This window comes from Medicago sativa, chromosome 8, assembly GCF_051527215.1.
Source record: "Medicago sativa cultivar Bolivia chromosome 8, Bolivia_mono, whole genome shotgun sequence".
NCBI classification, from domain to species: domain Eukaryota; kingdom Viridiplantae; phylum Streptophyta; class Magnoliopsida; order Fabales; family Fabaceae; genus Medicago; species Medicago sativa.
In genome coordinates, this window is record NC_140756.1 from 29,277,199 (window position 1) to 29,303,666 (window position 26,468).

General features: G+C 32.5%; 1 protein-coding gene, 1 long non-coding RNA gene and 1 pseudogene across 3 annotated transcripts; 2 read left to right on the forward strand and 1 right to left on the reverse strand.

Moving 5' to 3' along the window:
• Positions 1-2,624: 2,624 nt before the first annotated feature.
• Positions 2,625-5,967, forward strand: LOC146898199 (uncharacterized). Its single transcript, XR_015022801.1, has 2 exons — positions 2,625-4,982; positions 5,116-5,967. It is a non-coding gene; the product is annotated as an uncharacterized LOC146898199 (long non-coding RNA).
• A 5,445-nt stretch (positions 5,968-11,412) lies between these two features.
• LOC146898200 (uncharacterized) lies at positions 11,413-16,133 on the reverse strand (annotated as a pseudogene). Its single transcript, XR_015021261.1, has 4 exons — positions 16,025-16,133; positions 14,491-14,881; positions 12,498-12,544; positions 11,413-12,394 (listed from the first exon to the last, which is right to left on the reverse strand). The product of XR_015021261.1 is annotated as an uncharacterized LOC146898200 (transcript).
• A 2,201-nt stretch (positions 16,134-18,334) lies between these two features.
• Positions 18,335-26,111, forward strand: LOC146898201 (uncharacterized). The gene is made up of 3 exons (XM_085736518.1): positions 18,335-18,473; positions 25,249-25,433; positions 25,509-26,111. The coding sequence occupies exons 1-3, from the start codon at positions 18,335-18,337 to the stop codon at positions 26,109-26,111; spliced, it is 927 nt and encodes a 308-aa protein (XP_085592644.1).
• Positions 26,112-26,468: the final 357 nt, after the last annotated feature.

Genomic DNA, 26,468 nt, shown 5'->3' on the forward strand with positions numbered 1-26,468 from the left:
ACACTCTGCTAGCCAATACTCTCTTGAGCTTGAAACAAACATTTATAGTTCTTATCTTGTTTAAAGTTCAACTTTCTAATTTGAAGAAGTTCTATTAGAAATCAAGAAAACAAATGATGTATAATTAAATTTAGGCTTAATGGTGTGTTTAGCCCCTGCAAATAGGCGGCGTTTAAAAATTGGTCCCTGTAATCGCTAATCCTGGCATTTTACCCCTGCAATTGTTAATCATTTAAAATTTGGTCCTTTGACCAACTTAATCACTGCCACGTCACCAGATTAGCAAAAATGGCATGGGAAATGACGAAATTACCCCTGACTTATTTTTTTTTTTGTTTTTTTTTCCTTAAAAAAAATTCAGTTTTTTCCCGAATTTTTTTTACGATTTTTTCCCGAAAATTTTTCAGTTTTAATTTTAACAATTTTTTTCCGAAAATTTTTTTGACTTTTAATTATTTTTTCAGATTTTTTTAATTTAAAAAAGAATTTTCAAAATTTTGAAAAAAAAATTTTTTTGAAGGAAAAAAAAAATTAGCCCAGGGGTATTTTGGTCAATTCCCATGCCATTTTTGTCAATCTGGTGACGTGGCAGTGATTAAGTTGGTCAAAGGACCAAATTTTAAATGATTAACAATTGCAGGGGTAAAATGCCAGGATTAGCGATTACAGGGACCAATTTTTAAACGCCGCCTATTTGCAGGGACTAAAGACATCATTAAGCCTTAAATTTATAAATTTATAAACAACAGATATAACCTAGATCTCATTTATGACCTAGAAATAAAACAACACATAGGAGAAAAGAAAGAGGGCTACGAGAGAACCAAGGAAGAAGAAAGAAGGAAGCTCAACCAGCGGAAAATTTATTTTTTTCTTTAATTCTTCGATTTCATCTCTTTTCTAGGCCTGTTTGCTCTGGTTTATTGCTCATATATTTATACCAAATAACTAGGTTAAGATCCTTACTGGAGGACCAAAATTGCAGGGTTGTTGGCGCCTGCATGCAACATGTGATATGTTTGAAGTACAAGAATGGAATAATGGAAAAAGAAAATGAAAAAGGAGAATTCAAATGATACTCAAGATATCAATATAGTTGTTGGGGCACATGATTGCTGTTTTCCGTTCATATTTTTTTTAGGGTCATACTAACTATTGCCCTCAAAGCACTAGTTAAGGATGTCAAAAATAGATTTTTCTTTTATTAAAAACAACAATTTTTTGACTTTCACAAAGTTAAACATTCCATTTTTAACCAATTTCCAATGCAAAATTAATTTCATAAAGTTAATTTAAATATTTTAGAATTCATCTATATTAGCAAAAAATAAATAAAAAATCATCTATGAATCCTGAGTTGTGCTTGTTTTGATCTATATATGACCTTTCAAGCTAAAAGGTTTGTCTTAGTAAAACAAAAATAAGCTTAAAAGGTTTGTTTATCTATCTTATGTGTTGGCTGATACATTATTTCTTTATATATTTTAGACCTAACATGAAAGGCGTTACTAACACTTTATGATGCCCTGTTAAGTTTGCAGCTCAAAGTATTACGCAATTAGTTTTAGTTTGGAGCGTTGCTTTATTTCAATCTTATATACATAACTAAGATATATTTGATTCTTTACTCTATACAATTAGTTTTAGTTAACATAATTGAGTTTTAAATTGTATATTTTGTAGTTTGCTCCATTACATATAAATCTAGAATAATTTTTGAAAAGGGATGAGTAGTGGCAAGACATTTGGGTTAGACAACATACCCATTGTTAAAAAGACTTCGAGATAGAGGAATTGTGTGGTTCAACAAACTTTATAACGAGATTGTTAGGACAAACAAAATGTCGGATGAGTAGAGAAGAAACACTTTAATTTTAATTTATAAGAACAAGAGGGTATACAAAATTACGATGATTATAGGGAAATTAAACTTATGTCATACCAGAAGTTATGGGAAATGATGATTGAACGAAGACTAAAAGAAGAGACTCGGGTTAGTGATAACGAATTTGGTTTTATGTCTGAGAGATCGACTATGGAAGCGATCTACTTACTTCGACGTGTGATAGAGCGATATAAGACGGATGAAAAAGAGATTGCAATGTTTATCTGTTTGCAACAGAGCAAGTTACATGTTTTAGTTGTAGAAAAATAAGCAGTGGTTAGGACTCTTTGAATCCCCTATTTATTTGTTGGAATTAAATAACATTCAAGTCTCGTTTAGTTATCATAAGTAGACTATCTAAGTAATGAGTTCGTCAGGATCTATCTAACCTAATCGGTTCAAGATGCATCTGTTAATCACTCATTGATCCTAACACGCGAGGCCTTACTCTCTTAGTTGATTTTGGTCTATCCCACCAATGTTTAGTTGCACCTGCTGATAGCAAGGTGATCCTTGTAACACCCTCGAACCCCACCATTAATATTAAATATAAATACAATAATTAATTCATATTATGATCAAGGTGCCGCGTCATTAAAACTCAAAACATGCATATTGTAATAACCCGCATATTTTTTTAACCAAATTGTCCATGAGATTTTTTAAAAATAAGGGCAAAAAGGTAACTTCCCCTTTAATACCATAAAAGTGGGAAATTTTTCTTGAGAATTCTAGACAATTCCACTCTTTTCTCACTAATTTTTTTTTTTTTTTTAAAATATCTTTTCCCCTTCTCTCTAACTCAACCGGCCTTCTTCTATTCTCTTCACCCTAACTTTCCCAAATTCATTCAATATTCACCATCACCACATACAATTGAAATTCTTAGATGTTTAGAGTGGTTAGAACCTGAAGCAAGCTTTGATTTCTTCTTCGCCGAAAACACACCCTTTCTCTAGCCTTGGAAAACTCTTTCAGTTAGCAACAGTGAGTTGTGTATGCATATTTTGGGTACTGACCGTGACTTATCAGGATGGTCTGAAGCAAGTGACAAGGAAGTTGGAAGCTTGGGTTGAGGTTTTGAGCTGGATATTAGGTAAGTTTGGATTGTTAAAATTTAAGTTGTTTTAAGGAATAGACTCAGACAGTAGCTTTTGGATTTGAATTAATTGTGGATTGGAACATAGAAGAGGTGTAAAACAAGTGAAAGTAGAAGAACATAATAATGTATAAAGCTAGTAATGAGTAGATGTTACTCGAATATACTTCTTATCTTTACTCGGTCACATGTTCTTTTTGTTTTAAAACAGATACCGTAATCTGTATAGGTCTAATCATGATTGTGAACCTTCAAAAATGCTTGGGAAATTGGTATATTTTGTTATTGCTTCTTAGATTGAGTAATGATGATTGTGATCAGGTTAATACTTTGACAAACTACTCTAAAATTTCACACATGTATATCTAGGTCAATTTTGAAGTTATGAGCTTTGTTTGTTTGTTTGAAATTAATCTTTTCTTTCTTTAATTCCTTGACAATTATTCTTATTAACCCAAATATGTCTCTACAGAGTGTCTTGTATATAGTTTAAGCATAAGTTGTTTATCCTTTGGTAGTGGATTTAAAACATAAGCTGTTTTGGCACATAAGTGATTATTTAGAGTTGTTGTTTGGGCTGCTATAAACTAAGTGATAATAACAAGTGGTATATGTATGGTTTTTGATATGTTATTATGTTTGGAATGATAGAACAAAAGCTTGAGTTGTTGTATATGAATGATTAATGTGTGATTATGAATTATTAGAATAAGATGACATAATTATAGCATGACTATTATGCCATATGAATGGTACTTTTGAAACAGAATAAATATGAGATAGTAGAATGATTATTTCTGAATTAGTTATTCTTATTAGTGTATTCTAAAATATCTTTTATGTTAACAAGTATGTTGATGTTAGTATAAATGTTGGAGGGAAATTAACAACGCAATTGATGCATATATATATTTATAGAAGTGATTTGAAGGAAAATTTGAAATGCAACCTTTGAGTAATATGCTCAAAGTGAATTATAGAAAATCAGAAAAATGGAAATGAGAAGAAAAATTTAAATGGGTAACATGCTCATAGAAAAAGAAAGAAAGAAAGAAAGAAATGAGAATATTGAGAAAAACTCCGTTTGCTACAACGAGAGATAATGTAGCCTATGACGTACGGGTCATAGTAATGATTTTTTTATCCGTTTGCTACAACGAGCGATAATGTAGCCTATGACGTACGGGTCATAGTAACGAATATGAAAACTCCGTTTGCTACAACGAGAGATAATGTAGCCTATGAGGTACGACTCATAGTAACGAATGAAATGTATAATTAATGATATGAAATTTTAAGTCAATAATTATTCGAATAATATTTGAAAGAGAGAAAAAACAAAATTTTGGAATCAAGGAAAAATTCTAAGGACCCTCCAACATGAATACTAACATAGCATATGCATATTAACATGAAAATTATGTTTAGATTGAGTTAGCTACGAAGAAATATTTCATGGGCATTTTACCAATAGTTGGAAATGAGGAATTTTAGTTATGGAACTCCGGCTTAGTTAGCCGAAACTAGTGGTTATCGGAAAAGAATCAGATACATACTCAAATAAGTATGTCAAAATATAAGCTATACCAGAATACGATAGATCAGATATATATTTATGTATGTTTATGATTAAAATTATGAGTATGACTATATTTATTATATGATTTGTTTCAGTAGAAGATATAATTTAGCTGCGTGTTTTTTTTTGAATGATTTATTTTAAGGTCAATTTGGTCCTCTTGCATGTTTGGTTAATGTATCTTTGTATGATATGGTAAACTTTGATCTATGCTAAGTTTGTGATTGTTTTTTTTAGTCTAAAATCCGGTCATTTTAGAAGTGTTTTCTATAATCACAGTTGAATTTGATGCAACATAGCACTTATGCACTTATTGTGATATGACTGTGTGATAGATTAGATGCTTGCTTAAAGTCTAATTCAAAGTATGTTGCAGTTTAAGAAACCTGCTGATAACTCTGTCGAGAATTATTTGCAAGGTATGATGAATATCATATGATTGCTTTGTTATGGTGATATTATGCCTTGATAAAGTGACTGCGATTGTTTGGATTTTATCCGATTTTTTTTCCACAACGATTGTGTATAACTGGCACAACAAATCTGGTGCAGAGACAATAATTTAAAAGTCTTCAATATACCTGAGAAGTCCACAACTCACATGCTAGATATCCTAGGTGATTTCTAGTAGGGGTGTTTCGTCCTTGATGACCGACTCTTTTATTTATGTATACTCTAGTGTCAATTGATGTATCTGCAGGTATTTGGATGTCTAGGATGTTTTATTTTGAGTTGTACAAGTAGTATGAAAATAAAGACGTTATTTGGAGATTCTGGCTGATAGAACAGGTTTTTAAAACAGGATTTACATCTTGGAAATGTTGAAAATACAGAGGAAACTTTGTCGAAATTTCAGTGAATTTTCTTTTGAAATGAAATTCAAATTGGAATTTTTTATTTATTTATTATAGTTGTCAAGTTTGATTAATAGGCTTGCCGGGCTAGAATGATCTAGTTCGTGCGCCGGTCACGATGATTGTTTTTGGGTCATGACACATATATTCATTTCTCATCAAAGTTTCGCAACGGAATAAGCAACATCTTCTAAAAAAATCATCTCAAGGTCTCAACATCATAATTCAATCTCATAATACAAATAAAACAATAAGGTTCTCCATATAAATCCAACATAGAAAATAAACAACTCCCAAAAGATCCTAAACAGGCCCTAGACTAGACTTCAAAGCAAAAGAAAATGAGAAAGCGTCTAGATAGTCCTCGGTACTCACGCTGTCTCAACCGTCCTCAACTTGCACGTCTACACCATTTTACAATGGTGAGGCAACAAAATAAACAACCATACAACATAGTTTATACCTTGCTAGCATTTATATATAGAGATGATGCAAACATCAATGGCCTTCTTGATCTTATATCACCATATTTAATACAAAAAAAGAAAAACATAGATTCCAAGGACTTGTTTCATTGTTTTCCACCAAAGCTATAACATTATTTGAATCCAATTCCATAATAATATTTCCTTCTTAAATACATTATATGTTGGAATACAGTTCTATACGAAATCGTGAGTTTTAAAATATCGCATACAACTTGCAACCTAGAACTTTAAATATTTGGGTGCCACCATTGCTATCACAACGCATGCCAAGTTTCTAAATAAAACCCAGATGGTAATTTGTGCTTTGATCTTAATTTTTCCCTTATGTACATTGTGATGTTGACTTCTCTCATTGTTAAAAATCATCCACTCACTAGAAGAAGCATATTACAAATTTTCATTCTTATGATCATAACTTATGCTGCATCATTCTTTATGATAGTTTTATGGCATCAATTAGTTATATGACATGATTCCTTGTTTGGATTTTTTTTTTCCTATCGAAAACCAATTCTCAAACAGTTTACTAAGATTAAGAGATGAATTAAGCCTTCTCTACTCGATGTTAAGCTTGTATCGATAAGTGTCATATAGGCTTAACACCGTGTATAAAAGGAATTCATGTCACTCTCCTAAACCAATAGATAGACTATTTAGAATTGGTTTTCAAGAGGTAAATAAAATCAAAACAAAAACCCATACCATAAAGCTAACAATAACCTAGTTCGCAAAAATTATCAAGATCAAAGAGAATGATGCAGTGCTGGTTATGATACAATTTGTGACGTGGTTCTTTCGGTGAGTGGATAATTTTCAACAATGGTAAAAATCACCACCATAAAGTAAAATAAGTGAAAAATCAAAATCAAAGCACAAATTGCCAAGTGAATTTCGTTTAGGATTTTTTAAAAGACAACACCAAAAAATGTGAAAGTGTATGTATGAGATTCTTTAAAAACTCACGGTTTCATATGAAACTCTGGCAGAAAAGATTGTTAGAGACTTTGCACAGTTGATCTAGGTGATTCTCAAAACCATATGTCCATATCAAATGATTTTAGATGTGTATAAAATTTTACATGCATGATCTGAAAAATATAAATCAAGTAAAAAGATATTGAGCTATGTAACATTACTTTGGTGTAATTTGATTTTCCTCATTTATAATTTTTTATTATTTTGATAAAATTGATTATTTTATAAAAGATTACATAAGTTTTAATTGGTAGTAGAGTTTGCTTCCCTTTACCTTTTTTCATCTTTTTCCTTCAAAAAAGAAAATCGTTCATAATTTTTTATCGATTAAAATTTTGCATCAGACCTTTCTTGGCAAAATATTAGACCTTTCTTGGCAAAATATTAGAATAACTAAAATAATCAACCACAATTTATACTAAGATGGTTTTAATCAATCGAATTTTTCATCAACTTAGACACTCAACTGAAAACAGAAAGACACCATGTTATAAAAAAAATCCAAAACATCAAATAACGATCTGCTAGCCAATACTCTCTTGAGCTTGAAACAAACATTTATAGTTTTTATCTTATTTAAACTTCAACTTTCTAATTTGAAGAAGTTCTATTAGAAATCATCATGAAAACAAGTGATGTATAATTAAATTTATAAATTTATAAACAACAGATATAACCTAGATTTAAGACCTAGAAATAAAACAACACATGGGAGAAAAGAAAGAGGGCTACGAGAGAAGAACCAAGGAAGAAGAAAGAAGGAAGCTCAACCAGCGGAAAATTTATTTTTTCTTTAATTCTTCGATTTCCTCTCTTTTCCAGGCCCTTTGCTCTTGATTTATTTCTCATATATTTATACTAAATAACTAGGTTAAGATCCTTACTGGAGGACCAAAATTGCAGGGTTGTTGGCGCCTGCATGCAACACGTGATATGTTTGAAGTACAAGAATGGAATAATGGAAAAAGCAAATGAAAAAGGAGAATTCAAATGATACTCAAGATATCAATATAGTTTGTTGGGGCACATGCTTGCTGTTCTCCGTTCTTATCTTTATATTTTTTGCATGTTGCATTAAATTGGGGCCTGTAGTAATTTAATTTCCGAAGTGTTTGAGAAATATTTTAGAATTCATCTATATTAGCAAAATTAAATTAATTCGTCTATGAATCCTGACTTGTGTTGTCTTGATCTAAATATGACCTTTCAAGCTAAAAGGTTTGTTTTAGTAAAACAAAAATAAGCTTAAAGCTTTGTTTATCTATCTTATGTGTTGGCTGATACATTATTTCTTTATATATTTTCGACCTAACATGAAAGGCTAACACTTTATGATGCCCTGTTAAGTTTGCAGCTCAAATATATCCTAGTTATAAACATAACTAGGATATATTTGATTCTTTACTCTAAACACTTAGTTTTAGGTAACATAATTGAGTTTTAAATTGTATCTTTTGCATGGCCACAATGATAAGAATTCAAACATTTATGATAAGAATTTATGGCCAAAAAGCAATCAAGGTTGGGAATATTTCATCAGAGCAAGAATATGATAAGAATTGTCAACACAAAAATCTCTAGAATTTAAACACAGTAATCCATCAGACAACAATTCTGAGCAGGAATTTATGGCCACAATGACCAGTTCTACGAATATAAACATTTTTGTAGGGATTTGAGATACACATAAGGGGCAGCAAATATCATATGTACTTATTTGAGTTTATGCATATGAAAGTTCCATATTTAAGAGAAACAACTTCAAAATATGTATGCAAATTTTGTGAAGGAATTAAACTATGTACTAGTATATCAGTATATGCAATTTCGCATAGAGCATAATGACGAAAAACAATTGTTACTATTGGACGGTCATAATCTAAAGCCAAAGTTGTTTGAAAATTGCTCTTCTCCCATCAAGAATTGCTCACTCCCAACCGAATTTCCTTACATACCCCCACATGACTTATCTCACGCATGTGTTAAACCCAACGTGGAATACAACCTACGTGACTTAAGTCACGTTCAGCACGTTCCGAACACCTATGTGACTTAATTATATTAAATTTATTGTTCATGTTGGACAAACCAGCCTTGAAACATTATCCCTTGTTTTCAAAATGTGGGTGTGAATATCCTACCTAAACTCTACTTTCTCATATCTTGCCAAGTATAAAGTCGTGTAATATTGATAATCTAAAAAATGATCTACAATAGTTCAATAAACAATTCTTGACAGGTGCAGTACAAATGAATTAAAATTTGCATTGAAACTGATCACCCTCACCCTCGTCACTTTCTAATAATTATCACATGAGAAATAATAAAGTAACAAGTTTTTAATGAAATAGAATTAAAATTCTCTTTTACAATATATATCACCTTTATTCCTCTGAGTCAACATATGCTCTTTTTTTGTCGACAAATTAAATAGCAAGTAGAAAGGATCTTTGTAATTGCTTTTTATTTGTTTTATCTTCTCATGTCAAAAAAAATGATTGATTGATTCATGGGAGCGTATTGTATAAGTTAGTTAATAATATAATTAGAACAAACATATAAACGTGCACGTAACTCTCTAAAGTAACAACAAGCAAGCAATATAGTGCAAGTGTAAGGTGGGATTCAGTATGGGAAAGGAGAGTTGTTTCCCACCATGGGAAAGTTTTTTTCAACCATTAGATCAACAAGGAACATTGATCTTATCATGATCTCTCATCACTAGATTTTTTGTTTACACTTTCCTCAACCTTTTAACCTTGAATGAAAACAGCCCAGTGGCTTCTTTCTTCATGCACTAATTTCGTTTATCTCACCAGTGGCTTCTTTCTTCTTTCTTTTTATCAGTAAAATCATGTTTAACAACTTTCTCTCTTAAAACATTCATTTCTCATAATTTCTACTATTCTCATCTTCAATTCAATAACTCAAATCAAAATCAAACCAATTTGAATATTCTCATCTTCTATTTGTGAAATGAAAGCTAGATATGTAAAAAATCCACTTTACATATCCAAATTTTAAAATACGAAAGTATAAAACTTCATTTTTCAGTTAAAAGAAGTTAATAATGTTTCCTTACATACTAAGAATCGGTGCTATTAATGTGACCTTTGTTATTGTCAACCTAGGATGTATAATCATTGGTTGGAAGAGTATGTTTGAGCACTGAAAAAATTAAACCAACTACCAGAGCCGTGTACATTGGAAAAATTGCTTCCAAACATTCTTAGTCCATCTAATTTGATTTTACACTTATGAGCCGGTTATAGATCTTAAAAAAAATTCCAGATTTAGGAAAGAAAAAAATTCCAGATATGAACAAAAAAAAAAGTTGTAAGAGAAAGAGAAAGGGAAAAAAATATAGTATTGGCAGTCCATGATAAAATTGATACACCTCTTTAATCTAATGGTTGAAAAAAACTTTTCCATGGTGGGAAACAACTCTCCTTTCCCATACTAAATCTCACCCAAGTGTAAGTGTAAAAGTTGAAACTTTGAGGACTTGGTGATTCAACAAACAGTCAGCAAGTAACAAATGGCATTAAATAAAGCAGATAATACAATCTGCTACCAAAATCACAAATCCATTCTAACCAATAAAGCATTGATCATCAGATACAAGGTTTTATGCAACTAACTTAACCAAACTAATTGGTGTTGCCCAACACCAGATACAACCAAATTGGCATGTATTCTGAATTACATTAGTAGAACAATGGATAACAGAACGTCATTTGGATACATGAATTATATCCATGCAATGAACAAATTGATCTTTACAAAACATATAAAGAACCTTGGTCTCTAAACACTGTCTCTGTCTTCATATATTTATCCTTCTGAATGTTTTACACTTTTCTTCTTTACAGAGTTAACTTCATTCTCTAATCCTTTTGAAATCATGCATTGGTGAATGCAATGCTCAAATAATGAAAACTTGATGAATGACATCTTGCCCTTTCATCAGTCATTATATCTGAGGTTGCAGATAAGAACAACAACGGAATCTGTTTTAAAGGGAAAATAAACAATAAATAAGTCCAAAATAACAGCTGAGGATTTCTGGCAGTATAAGCTTATTTACATTTAACATTTGAACTTTGAAGTCAATAACAGGCTGCACCAATAACAAATTCAAAATTCCAGGCTGCACCAATAACAGAAGCCAAAGAAATGTGGATGTGAAACAACCAATGCTTTTGAACAAATTCTGAGTGACTAGACCGTTAAGCTGTCGTATCCAACACTGCACTTAAATCCAATGACTCTGCAGTGGCTGCACTGCGCCACAGAGGATTGTAAGACTTGGGTTAGGATTGGTGGACATAACCACCAATTAGAAACAGAGAAAGAGTAAGAAATTTTGATTTTTAACCGATCATAATGTACGAAGTATTATTCCAAACAAAAGTATGGAATATGACAACTTTAAGGATGTCATTGATATTAAAAAAAAAAAAAAAAAAAAAGGATGTTATTGATAAACTCTATGAAAGCAACACAATAAATATAATGCAACTTACCAACAACCAAGAAGCAGTTTATTCCTTGCTAGACTTCGCCCAAAAAAAAGCCCTTCTTTCGGGTTGGGTGATTATCTAACATGCTTTTGGAACCCTTTGAGCCAAATGAGAAGTGTCTACTCAGAAAAGGTTTCCCAGAAGAGCTTCTTTTGCTAGAACTAGAGTCCATTCTAGGACCTTTATTTTGACGCCTTTTATCTTTAAAATGATCAAATACAACAGAATCATCATCATCGTCGTCGTCAATATCATTATCCACAATTTGGTTCCTTGATTTCTTATTTCTAGCTTTTGAATCCATTTCAGCTTTCATACCTTTTCCAAACAATTTACGAGTTTGTTTCTCGCCAAAAGTGCAAACTGGGCAAGCTGGGTCATACTTGTTGATTTCAGGTGTGATACTCTCTAAACATTCAGCATGATAGACGTGTCCACAAATAAGAACAGAAACTACAGAAAGGTCATTATTTGCAATAATCTGTTGACTGCTCCAAGAAGATTTTTCAGTTAAATGATTTGAGCAAACACCACATGTTTGCAAATCAACTGGAGAAGTTGAAAACTGGCTACTGAATCTAGCCAACCTATCACAATTAAAACCAAATGACTCGGTATCAACTGACCATCTTTCCATGTGAGGATTGCCCATCAGCTCAGTAAAGCCAGGTCTAGAACAATAATCTGAAGATCCCCCGTCAGAGTGCATACCATATTCATTGCTCCGTGAAGGAAACACTGGCCTTTCTTCAGATGCATAAAAGCTGCTAGGTGACTTAAATCCCATGATCCGGCTATCAGAAACTTGCCGTGATAACTGGTATCCTCTGGAATGGGAGGGCCACTTTGATGGTGTTGAGCTGGATGGAGGTAGGCGGCTTTGGGATGGCTGAGGAGATATTGACAACGAAGTAGAAGACAATGTAGGTGAAGTTTTTGTAGGAAATGGACAAGATATTGATACTGCTGATGATTCTTCCAATTCATTCACCTATACAGAGATTAATAAGCAGGAAATGTGCCCCAGAAATCAGATATGAACTACTTGCAAAAACTTAAAACAACACCAAATTCCTTTTCAGTTATAATATTACCTGTTCCATTCTCCCATCTATGGAAACGTTCCTTGAAATAGATTGATCTGACATAAATATGAACACCATCAGATCTATAAACAAACCAGTTGAGTGAATGATAGTTTACTAATGGATCAGTTAAATTTAAAACAAGGATGGTCTACTCTTTTTTTCTAGAGAAGTGCTAGCAACACTAACTCTAACACTCAATCTCTTATTTGGTGAAACTTATGTAGGATCCACAATTTGAAAATAGGTCCTACATAAAGTGGCGAGACCCACATGAGTTTCACCCAATAAGAGAGTGGGTGTTAGAGCAAGTGTTGAAAAAGAGAGTGTTGCTAGCACTCCTCTTTTTTCTAATAGCAGCATTGCTGTCTGTCTCGTATTGGTGCAGGGATAGCCAAGACAATAATTAATATAAACGAAGCCACATCAGGATACACAGTAATTACTTGGCCCTCAGATAAAGATACACATTGATCTGAAAGTTTTTTTTTTTTTTTTTTTGACTTTTTTAAAGGACTTACATTACACAATTTTCTCAAGTATGGACCTTCATCCAAGATTATGTGTTTATGAGGGGAACTTCTATAATCACTCATCAAGTTTATTGCTTAAGACCAAAAGGAAATGTTGGGTGGACAGTCCTCTAGAAGACTTGCATAATAAGCTTATTTTTCCCTATTGGGTGGGCATGGGGGATTTGCAGAATAATTTCCATTCATATTTATTTGAGAATGTGATTTTTCCGGAAAATCCATGATGATAAGTGATAACTTTTCGTGCAAATGGGATTGTTAATTCGTAATTGATTTTTTCAGACCATTTACCATTTAGCGAGTATATGCTTACAAGATTTCCAATTCTGTTATATATTTTGTTAATCAAGTACTGGGCTATGAATAATGATGAACTAGAGAGAGAAACATAATAACTTATCCAATGGTGCATATTCCACCCTAACACAATGAAATAAGATTATCAAAAGCCAATCAAAAAGGTTCAATAATCTATTCAAACACAGTTAAGCCTTTTGATAAACAAGCTTCCACAAAATGTTGTGTGTTTTGAATTTTATACTCAGAGTAACAAGCACTAGGGGGCTTAGGGGGCTAAGGACCACTCATTATTTTTAATACTACAAGGGTTATGACTTATGAGCCTTGCTGCTGATTTAACAATGGGACACAATACCAATTTAGCTATAAATGTTCATTGTGTTTCAATAGGCACATACTAGACCGTGAAAGAAAAGAATGCCATAAAACACATTAAACTTGGATATTTGAATTTCTAATATAAGAAGTTGTACCAAGCACTATATTCTCTCCTCTTTAAAATATAAAACACAGGATTGAAGGAAAAACATTTTTATTTGCCGAGCTTTCAGAAAAAATAGCCCAGAGGGATTTGATGTTTAACTTTAACAAAGATAACTTCTGAGACATGTTTATGTACTAATGGTCAATTGTTTCCTAAATAAAAGGAGCCAGCTTGATGTTCCATTGGTCTACGTTTTTTTATGTTGTATTGTGTATAGTAGTTGTAGTACAACAAAAACATTTATTTGCACTAAGGAATTCATAGCAGTTCATTTCTCTTTTATTTTACAGTCCCATGATCCTATCATATTTGAAATTGCCATCTAAGTCCCTCAAGATTTACTAGTACAATAACATGACATAAAACGCTCAACTTGTTCCTTATATGGAATTACTATCATTCTAGCCATATTTATTGCATTTTTTCTTGATGGCTGATCATTTATGAAAAAGAAAACAAAAGTGAGAACACATCACCATGTTTATATATTTAATGTATCACAATGACTACTGTCATAGCTTCGATGTAGCAGTGTGTTATATTTTCATTCTATTTAATAGGTTACCGGCTCATCTCATGAGACATGTCAAATAATAACTAGGAAAAGAAGAAAAAAATTACTGCGAAAAACAAGTAGGTGTATCATGGATAGTTAAAATCAGAGAGTTGATTCAATGAAAATTACCAGAAAATGATTTTGTATGTTGAGCAGTTCCTTCAGAGATTGGGGACTTTTGCCATCTATTCCTTTGATAATTCTGCATCGGACTTCCATCCTCGGATACATGTGATTCATTTTTATTCTCCAATCTGTCGTTGCTGCTAACACCGTCAGAAAACCAATTTATAGAAGTATCTTCTCCAGCTACACGACTTCTATGATCCCATCGCAAGTTCCATGTTGGGGAATACCGAGCATTCCTATGCCAGACTTCACTGGTTGGTCCACTTTGAATAGTTTTATCTCTGGCCGCAACACAACACGCAGCGCCCATTCTGAAATTGATAATAGTATTTAGCTTCTTATATTAACACAACCACCAAAAACACCCATTCACCAGTGAGCACCTCTCTTCCTGAAACAGATGAAAAAGTCATATCATCAATTGCAATAATCTATCTGTAATGTTACAGTCAAAACATAATTAAAAACAAGAGTAAGGACCTAATTTGATTCCTCACAATTTTATCGATCCAATTTAATCCTTGACAAAAATAAAACTCAAATTAGTCCCTGACATTTTAATAGAAAGCACAAATTAGTCACTGACTCATTATAATTGATTTGTCCTCGATATGAAAAATTTCAGGGACTGAGGGGTAACCTTGGCGCAACTGGTAAAGTTGTTGTCATGTGACCGTAAGGTCACGGGTTCAAGTCCTGGAAACAACCTCTTGTGTAAAAACAGGGTAAGGCTGCGTACAATACACCAAATGGTGGGACCCCTTCCCGGACCCTGCATATGCGGGAGCTTCATTTCACCGGGTTACCCTTTTATGGAAAATTTCAGGGACTACTTTGGCATTACTTTTTGACGATAACTAAATTTGGTCGCTGGAAAATTGTGAAGAATCAAAATGGGTCTTCACTCTAAAAACAATTACAATCATTTCTCAACCAAAAAAGTGAACACAAGAGTAACAAAAGAATATGGAATAGTGTGAAAGGAAAATCCACTTAATAAATAACAATAACTACTTAGGACCTCATTGGATTGGCTTATTTTATTCACTAGCATAAGTTGTTTCCAGCTTATTTCAACAAGTTCTCCAAGATAGCTTAATAAAGCAGCTTATAGCTTATTCGAAAACAATTTGACTTTATTTTGTCTTGTGCAATAGAAATAGCTTATTCATAAGCACTTATGCTATAAGCTGCAAATTAATATGTTTCTTACAAACTCAAATCACCAGAAAAATGAGACACCGTATCAAACAAAATCGAATAAAATTGACTCGAAATAAAAAAAAGCTAAAAATTAAATTTAGAATATTTATTAAAATGAAATTGTGAATATGATCCAATCGAAAAAAATCTGATGAAACATCTAAAATCTAAAAAATAACAAAATTCAACATACACACACTCAAATTATGGAATTTGAATAACACTAATAACGCATCATTCAAAATTAAGATAAAAATGAAAAAAATCAAATAAATAATACAGTTACGAATATGAACTAGAGAGAGAGAGAGAAAGAGAGTGAATAGCGTACCTTAGACGAAAAAAAAAAAGGATAGAGAAAGAGAGAGAGGTTCTTTACTTTCAGTTGTTGTAAAGGAATTTCTAGAGAGAGAGAGAGAGAGAGAGAGAGAAGAGAGAGAATAGGGAAAGAAGAGAAAGATAAAAGAGAAAATGGAGCGGCGCCGTCTATTTTGACGCTGTTACTTTCTCTCATGTGATGTGATAGTCACGGCGTTTAAATGTATTCGTGGTTTTCTGGGAATTTTATTTTTTTTTGGTTACATTTTCTGGGAATTTTATGCTATAGAATAGAATGCCACATCTCATTATTTATGAACTCCCTCCAATCTTTATTTATAAAATTTTTTTTTAAAAATTTAATCATATTTATTTGAAAATATCACAATTTTACAAATTTTTTAAGCTGCCGTTAGTAAGGTTTTGTTGACTAATGTCTCTAACACTGGTAAGCAACACTTTTTCACCCTTCATATAACATTTTACAACCTTTTAAGGAGCATTTTACAATCCTTCAAAAAAAAAAAAGGAGCATTTTACAACTTTATATAAATGGTTAGGCTAGAAGACACCTTTTATGAAATTGCTTTTTAGCAAGTTATTCTATGATCATTTGTTAAAAGACACCAACTAATTTTTATAAAGGTGTTTTTTAGCAAAGTTATAACTAAAAAGTAAAAATTACACCTTGAGGTGTGACTTGCTAAAAGACACATTCATGAGTGGCTTCTAGCAAACCCATTATATAAATCTGTATTTGTAAAAATATTTAAAAAGTTACGAAAATTAATGATTAGATTAGTTTTAATGTTTTTTAGTGTAAAAAATTAATCGAGATTACCCTAATAAAAAGTAGGTTTAATTGTAAATTCGATTAATCGTTGAAATAATCCTTATAATATACGTGAAGTCTAAAAATAGTCTTATAAGTAAAAATGTTGATTATACTGTTATAATTTGAGATTCTTCCTGGTTTGGATCTCCCATAACTTAGTCATGCATGAGGGGCAAATTTTGCAGGAAAGCTTGCACCATGGTTACTCCAACGTGGATTTTTATTTAGAAAAAAAATATATTTTATCCTTAAAAATTATTTTTGCGAACATTAATTGAAAGACTAAATGAATCATTTTACCCTATAGACATAAAGTCGAGGAAAATAGCCTAAAGGTCCAATTTTTTTCTTGATTTTGGCAGGCTTATTTAGGAATTTAAAGTAAGGTCTTCCACGTAAAATCATAATTTTTCAACAAGAAACGAATAAACTATGGATTTTTAAAGAGCCAAAAACTCATAAATCAAAACAACATAAAACTCCACTTGGATATCGAATTTTGAGATGCTTTTTTTTTTTTTTTTTTTTTGCAGAGACCTCTATAAAAAATATATAGAAATGATCTGCAAAGTTTTATAACATTTTAAAGATATATTGATTTATTTTGATTTTTCGATTAAAACGTGCAAAATCACAATTTTTTCGAGTAAGCATATATTCACGAGTCAAATTGCATTCCTCAATTTTGCATGCATGTTTAGAATATCATAAAAAGTTCATAATTTTTTGTTTAGCTACCACAAAATTTTGGAGTTTTTAAACGTGAAACGAATTAATTATGAATTTTTGTTCCATATAGTTATGAATTTCTTAGACATTCATAATTAATTATCTCCTCTTTTGAAAATCCCATAATTTCATGATGGTGATTTTTATGATGTCTTAAACATGACTGTAAAAACCATACTCAACACCAAAAGAGCCATAGAAAACAAAAAGAGCTCACCATCCAAGCTCTCAACAACACAAGATCCAAAAAGACATGCCCACATAACACCTAAAAAAAAACATGCTACCACTTTGACCAATCAAACAGCCTACTCGACAATCTTTAAGATTCCATTGCAACATCTTTGTGGCGCACTTTCAAATAACCACTCAAACCCTAGTTCATCGAGAATTCATAGACAACAAACCCCGACAGATTCAGCGGCAAATACACTATAAGAAACCCAAATCTTGAATCTAGAAAACGATAAGATCTAAGATCTTTAAAACAAAATCGCAACTGATCCGAAAATAGACCAGATAAGAAAGAGAGACCCTCATAAGGAAACAACCAGCACATTCCCAAATCCACATAAGTGGAGCAAAGATTAAAGAAGATGCGAACTTGCTGAAACTCACGACTCCCTATGGAGGCAGAGCGACATTGAGTGAAGCAAATCAATGTGAATAAAACATAATCCTTCAATACTCAACTCACATGAGACTAAATTTGTCGAAGAATGAGTACCAATTATGAGAATATCTCGCTGAACCGAGACAATGCTGTCAGTTGAGAGAGCTTCCCTGATTGGGTTTAGGAGTGTTGACACACCACTTTCACAGAAACGTGTGCATCACCATCGACTTAAATGCTATGAAGCCCAGATACGGATACCGGTACGGGTACGATACGATACGGGTACGGGAATACGCAAATTTTTCAAAATTTAGGATACGATACGGCTAGGATACGTCAACAAAATTTTTATACTAAAACTTATATGTATGTAAAATAATTGAAGAAAATAAACATTGATTAAAAGAACTCAACACAAATTTTGATTAACTGAATCATCTCTCTCTCGTTACCTTCATTCACAAGAAGTATAATTTTAAGCGGTTCATCGAGAAACAATTCTAGTGATGCATATCTAAAATTGAATCATATATATCTCCACCGAATGTTTACAACATTGTCTCACTTTTTTACTCTTCATCTTTTTCTAGGATACGTATCTGTGAAGTATCTTATAAGTATCCTTGTGTATCTGTGGAGTATCGGATAAGTATCTGTTAAAATATTTTTTAAAAATTTAAATAATTAATTCGGATACTTCGTGGGTGCGTATCCGCGAGTATCCGTGGAGTATCGGTATCCGATACGTATCCGGTACGGGTACGTCTCCGTTTTGGAGTATCCGGGCTTCATAGCTTAAATGGTATATCCCACACACACGTGGATAGTCAAGATTGTAGTTAATTATGTACTCCTTTTTATGTTGAAACATGTTATCTTATCCCTTGAGAGGTAAAAAAATCTAGTGTAAATTATATTCCATTGATCCGTTATAATAACTTGACTGATGTTGAAGTTGTTTTAAACAAGGGTTATAATCATGTGTTATGGCTTAAAGCAATTCTCAAAGTCAACATTTTTGTCTGGCGTTTTTTTTGAATCGAATTAAACAAAGGATAACTTATTTAGGCGACATATTTTGGTTAATACTAATATTCATTGTTCAGCTAATTATGGTAATTCGGAAGATAGAGATCATCTATCTATTTTTTAAATGTGACTTGTTTGGTCGGCTACGTCCTCTGATTTCTGGTTGGCTAGGTCTATCAACGACTCTTCATAATACTTTAAAAGATCATCTGTTTTAGTTCAGTAGACTAAGAGGTTTTACAAAAATTCACGCATGGCTTTTAATATTATTTGGATCTGTGTGCTTTTCATCATATGGAAGGAGATAAATGGGAGAATTTTTCATCACAAGGCATATCTTCTTCATTCTTTATCTGAACAAGTTAAAATCCTAACTTTTTAGTGGTTAAAATTGTATTATGTCTTGTTCGATTTTAAGTACTTAATTTGGAGGTTGAATCATTTATCGTGCTTAAAGGTTGTTTCTTAATTTGTGTCCTCTAACTATAACTGATAGTAGCTTTGATTGTATTGTGAATTTCTTGGATTATTAAGTTCTCTGCTTGTGATAGAGGAACTTATTTTGGTTTATTAATATATTTTCTTAGCCTTTTGACAAAAAAATCAGATCCAATTAGACATTTTTATTGTAAAAAATAATAATTTTGATTTTTATATGCATTTAAACTCTTATCTAAATACCATCATGAAATAAAGGAATATGTTTGTAAAAATAAAATAAAGGGTTAATGTCTTTCAAAAAAATAAAAAAATAAAGGGTTAATGAGTAAATAGTAGCTATAAATATCCAAAATTTTAGTTTATACAAAAATAACCAGATTTGTTAGTTTCTATGACATTTTCCTTTAGCATTTTTAAGGACAAAAAATGTTGAGGAAAATTTTTATGACTAAAAATGCAAACGGAAATTTTTTATGTAAACTAAAAATGCTGACGGTAAAAGTTACAAAAATCAAAAGTATGATTTCTTTGTAGAGACTAAAAAAAAGAAGTTTAGATCTTTTTTTGGTCAAGAAAATTTAGAATATTTATAAATTCCATTTATTTAAATAAACCAAAAATAGTAAACATGAATATTGTGAAGCCGACATAAAAGAGACTTTTTTAAAATCACAATCGATCGTTTTTCTTTGTCAAGTTTTGTCATGTAATATGGATAAGCAATAAGAAATAGAGAAACAGAAGTTCGAAAATGATTGGTAGGAATTAGACAACACAACACTCACAAGTGAGACGTTTGAGTTGTTTACGCAAATTGAAAAGAGAAAGAAAAGAAAAACCTACTTGTAAACACAAATCAGTGGGTTGATGATGCTGTCTTTTTAAGCGGTTCAATTTCTCCACATATTGTTTCTATGTCAAACTTCACATACAATACCGACATGAGGGAGTATGTGTATTTTATTTTATTTTATTTTGTTTTATTTTATTTTATTTTGTTTCCTTTCATTATTAAATTAAATTTCTAACAGAATTTTTAAATGGAATGAAGATGAAGAAAATGTAGGTCACACACCATTTTTTTTTTCCATTCAAATCTCAATGGTAATCATAACTAAAGAGCTCCTTGATTATTATGGAGTTTAAGATAGACCAATATTATCATTAGTTGACATCAATTATGACCTACTATTACTCCATCCGTTTCAAAATATAAGCAAAATTCACTTTTTACACAAGAATTTTGTGCTAAAACGTCGGCCAAAGCACAAACAATGCAAAATTACAAAGTTCGACAAAAAAAAATTGGTTTTTGACAAAAATAGAAATATTTGGGTTAACTATTTGAAATAACCACTATACTATATATAGGAAGTTTAAAAATAGCCCCTTAAAAATTAAAAATAATTTTTTTTATCTCTGTAATTTAAAATTCTCTCTATTTTAGTTCCCCACATGCCTAATCACATAAGAGGCACGGTCCCATGAACATAACTCAGTTGATAGGACAATGCATTATTATATGTAGGAGCTGGGGTTCGAACCCCGGACACCCCACTTATTCACCTTATAAGGTGAATTCCAGCCACTAGGCTTTCTGACAAAAAAAAAAAGGCACCAATGCGACAAAAAATCATGCTATGTGGCTGCTGCCACATGATTTTTTTTTAATGATGAGACATTTTTTTTATCAAAATTTGTTTCGCAAATTTTTTTGGCACATATTTCTTTTATTTTTTGCTAACATTAATAGACATACCGAAATAAAAAAAAAATATGTACCATTTTTTCTTTACAGTCATAAAGTCTAAAAAAGTGACTTAGAAGTTAATCATTTTCATGTTTTTTTTAAAGCTTGTCTAGGAAGTTAAAGTAAAGGCATCCCACACAAAATTATAATTTTTTTTTGACAAGGGATAAATTAATTGTGAATTTTTAAAGTGTACAAAAATCAAAAACAATGGAAACCTAGTCCTAAAAATCAAATTTTGAGTTGATTGTTTTGCAGAGACATTTGTAAAATACATAGAAATGATCTGCAAAATACCTCAATTTATTTTGATTTTTAGACAAAGACGTGCAAAATTTCAATTTTTTCGGAATAAAAATAAACACACATATCAAATTTCATTATGTAATTTGACCTATGAGTATAAGTTTACCCGGAACGAAATTTTAATTTTGCAGTTTTGATAAAAAAAATTAAAATAAATCAAAGCATCTTTGAAATAGTATAAAACTTTGAAGATCCTTTCTATATATTTTTATAGAGTTTTATGCTAAAAAAAATCAGCTCAAAATTAGATTTATAGGCCGAGGTTCTACAAATTTGGTTTTTATGTTTTTAACACTTTCAAAATTCATAATTATTTGTTACTTGTCGAAAAATTATAATTTTGTGTGAGATGTCTTATTTTAATGTCCTAAACAAATATGCAATAACTCCTAAATAATTTCAACCTCTATGTCACTTCTTTGGACTTCATGTCTATAATAAAAAAATGGACTATTCTTTTTTTTTTAATCGGCATATATTATTAAACGTCATCCCCGCAAGACGCAAGGTATGGATGAAACAAGATACAAACGGTGCCACATGCATATAAACGGTACACCATAACCACCTAAAAAACACTCATGGAGATAATCCCACCAAAACACATCACCACCTAAAACAGACTCCAAAAAAACAAGCACTGTAAACACGGTATCCACCACCGCCCATTGTCACTACTCACCCACAAAGAACACCCTGAAAATAAAACTCCTAGACCCCAACACCCAAGCTGAGTCACATTTCGAAGAGCACCTAACCGAAGGATCATGCAGCTATCACAAACCCCGTGACCTCCGAACCACCGAAAGAGCATAACACAAAGCCTAAAAACCAACTTGAGTCAAAGAACTGACTCTCGATCTAGAATATAGTACCAAATTAGCAGGGAACCCCTCGCCCCCGATACACCAGAGAAAAACCAAATCCAGTCAAACAAAAATTGCAGCTAGACCCCGACTCCCGATCTCGAAGCCAAATGAACCGGTCCACCAAAAACCAGCACACAATATGTAAAACAAAAGACATGGTAAGTGAAGTTTAGACAACAAACAAATCAAAAGGAAAAGGCTCAACACAACGTGACACGAACCCTCCAAACTCCGAAAACACCTAAACCGTCCAAAAAGCATATGATTCTAGTCCATCGATTAATGCTAGTAAAAGAAATTGATGAGGAAAAATGAAATAATTTTTTTATGAACATGCCATGTTATTAAAAAATTCACGTAACCATGTGGCAAGATTCCCTGCCATGTCAGTCTCTCGTGAGTGACTATGCTACTTGAGGAGCAAAATAGGAAGAACATGGGTAAATACGTGTTTTTATTTTGAGTAAATTACACTCCCCTTCCCTTAAAGATACTTGAATTACACTCCCCTCCCCTCTTATGTTAAAATATACGCTCCCCTCTCTTGAAAAGTAAAATTTATACTCCCCTCCCTTATAAGATGCTTGAATTACAACCCCCTCCCTTAATAATTAAATATGCACTGCACATTAATCTATTTTAACATAAATAAATATTTTTATGATATACATTAATTTTGAACCACCATTTAAGATAAATTGATTTTTTGTCAAAAAATAAAAAGATAAATTAATTTATTTTCTTTATAATTTAAATGTCAATGATAATTAAATTTGTATATTTTGCTATTGATTTTATAATTTAGGGTATTAAACTAACTTTTAAATAACCATGTTTTATTGTCTTTAGTAATTTTTCACATATTTTAATTTTATTTTGGGTTGTTTCATATTTTATAACAGAGTTTAAAACAACATGTTAATGAAATTGTGAATAAAAAATAGCAAAAAATATGTATTCAATTTTTTATTATATTAAAATAGAATCGCAATACAATTTTTTTCAAATTGTGTTAGATTATATAATTTTTGCTAGATTATTAGAAATAATAAAATATCGAGGAGGGGAGGGGAATGTAATTCAAGCTTCTCTCAGGGGAGGGAGTGAACACATTTCTAATATGTTTTGAATAAGAGGGGATGAGAGTGTATAATTTACTCTTTTATTTTTACAAGACTATTTTCCGACTTCACATATAAATTTATAAGAATAAATGATATGCACCGTCGATATAAATTTGTTTTACCACTACCAAAAAAAATATAAATTTGTTTTACATTTAAATTGAAGAAAATTGATTTTGTAACATAGAATACTTTCTATTGACACATAAAAATGACCAAAATACTTCTGACGGTAGTTAACTACCACTGGACTCTCAACGGTAGTTAACTACCGCTGTACAAACTCACTTTGTTTCTGCCACTTTGTTAATTAAATAATAATAAGTAATGTTCTCTCTCATCCCCCAACAACCCCCTCTTCTTCTTCTTCTTCTTCTTCTATTTGAGACTGAAATTGAAAACTTGTTGACGAAAACTTGTTCACTTCTTCTTTTGTTATGTGACACTCAACCTTGTTCACGGAATGTAATACTGCTTATTTCTTTCAAAAACTCAAGGGTGAATTGCTTAATCCCTTTATTGGAATTGGAATGGAAAGTGGAACCTCACCGTAATTTCCTCCTTTGATGTGGGTGCTTGTTGTACCATAATCATGACTTAGGCTTTGGCGAGAACCATGGAATTGAACTGGGATCAGCCCACAAGCATCAATTGGGACAAACCCATGAACAATTTTGCAATTTACTCTTTCAATTCACTCTCAACTGCTCTCTCTTTGTTCACTCTTTTCGACTTCAATAACAGTGGCATCTTCTTCCTTTTTCCCCTCTATTCAATTCAATTAATAATTTCTCAATATTTCTACCATTTTTAGGTTTTTTATTTAATTTTGAATTTGTTCATAATCAAATGAATAAATGGTGTGTGGTTATAAAGGGATTTTAAAGATATAGAAAGAAACATGATTGATGGGAAGTTCTGGAAAATGGAGAAGGAAGTGTACAGAAGAAATAGAAATGAAGTTTTTCTGATGGTCACATGATTTGAGAAGGTTTGCAGCGGTAGTTAACAACCGTTGGCCCCAGCGACAGTTAACTATCAATGTCTACCGTCAGGGACATTAAAGTCATTTCTATATGTCAATTTAAAGTATTCTATGTCAAAAAAGCAATTTTCTAAATTCAATAACAATTCCCAAGGCCATCATAAAAAATGCTCTCATCCCCGTTATCCCCTATGGGTCCCATTTACATAAGAAAATAATTAAATTTCCATTACATTCAATCAATTTGGCAGTAAAAATATTTAGAATTTAATCACATAACAAATAAAAAATAGTCTCCATGATTGGGTAAGGGATAATGCATAGTATGTGCAGGGGCCGGGGTTCGAATCCCGAACACTCCACTTATTCATCTTTAAGGTGAATTTCTCTAGCCACTAGACTACTTGACCAAAAAATAAAAATAAAAATAAAGACATTACAAAACAATACATATAAAATAAATTTGTACAAATATTGTGTCAAAAGACAAATAAATATAACATATAAAACAAAAAGAAGCGCAATAACGTTCAATTCCTGGATCATCTTATAGCTGGATCAAGCCCTGGCTCAACCTCTGGTCCTTTGGTGGACTTGGAAGGTGATGAGCCTCCTGAGGAGCTGGTGCAGGAATCTGTTAAGAGGCAGAGGGTAAGAGTGCCCTCCGAGGACCCAATCATGCCGATCAAGGCCGTTCCTGTGCGTTCCAAGAAGGGAGACTTTCTCCAGCTTCCCACGGTATAGTCTGAGCCGGAGCTGTGTGGCCCCCAATCAACCCTTTTCTTGGATGATTCAGAGCTGAGGATTATCTAGGATCTGGGTCCAGCTGGCCGGAGTAAGGCAATAACTGATAGGGTTATTGCCACTATGAAGGCTTTGGAGGTCGCTGCTGCCTTGAACAACTCTTTGCTGGACAGCGAAGTCCGGGTCGATGCTTTGACGCGGGAGAGGGATGCCTTGTCTGCCCGGGTTGCTGCTCTGGAGGAAGATCAAAGGAGCAAGAGGTCTGTTACTGAGGAACATGACCGTCAGCTTGTTGTTTTGAAAGAGCAGTTATCAAAGGCTCAGGCTGTTCTCGATCAAGCAGCTGTATCTTCTCGAAAGCTGGCCGAGGAGAAGGTGACCTTGGAGGAGGCTCTGGGAAAAGCGGACCTCCCAGGGGAGGATGAGGCGGAAGACCTTGCTGTCATGCGGCGTGCTGGCCTTATGGACATGATTGGTGAGCTGGAAGGAAGCTTGGTGGAGGTTGTCCAACTTGGCTTTGATCGGGCGGTGGCCCAGTTGAAGGTGACGAACCCCGGCATTGAGCTGAATGTCGAAGGAATTCACCATCTTAACGAGGTGAAAGACGGGGTGATCGTTCTGCCTCCTGATCCTGAGGAAGAAGACAGGCATGTTGATGAAGCCCAGGCCTGATGAGGCCTTGTAATTAATATCTTCTTCAAAAGCTTGTAATGACATTGTGCGCCCTTCGTGGTTTTAGCACCTTTATAATATAATTGTACTATTCTTCAATTACACTTGTTTGTATGATTTACTTCCAAGTATAATGTTTTGAATGTACATGCTCTTTGTGTGAGGCTTTTTGATACTGTTTAAAGTATTTGTTGAGAGCGAATTATCTATCTTGTGGTTCTACATAGTGCAATAATTCGTATGCTCGTTTGTTCAACTTTGTGAAGTTGCTCGCTTTTGAAATGCGAGGTTTTAAAACCAGAGTTTTTCTTTGCTGTGGTGGGGTGGACTACCCCCCGCAGTCATTATTTCGACGAA

Coding starts and splice junctions, on each gene's coding strand:
- LOC146898201 (XM_085736518.1), top strand. CDS start 18,335: ATGCTGTCAGTTGAGAGAGCTTCCCTGATTGGGTTTAGGAGTGTTGAC. Junction 18,474..25,248: donor ACGGGTACGATACGATACGG/GTACGGGAATAC, acceptor ATCATCTTATAG/CTGGATCAAGCCCTGGCTCA. Junction 25,434..25,508: donor ACTTTCTCCAGCTTCCCACG/GTATAGTCTGAG, acceptor AGGATTATCTAG/GATCTGGGTCCAGCTGGCCG.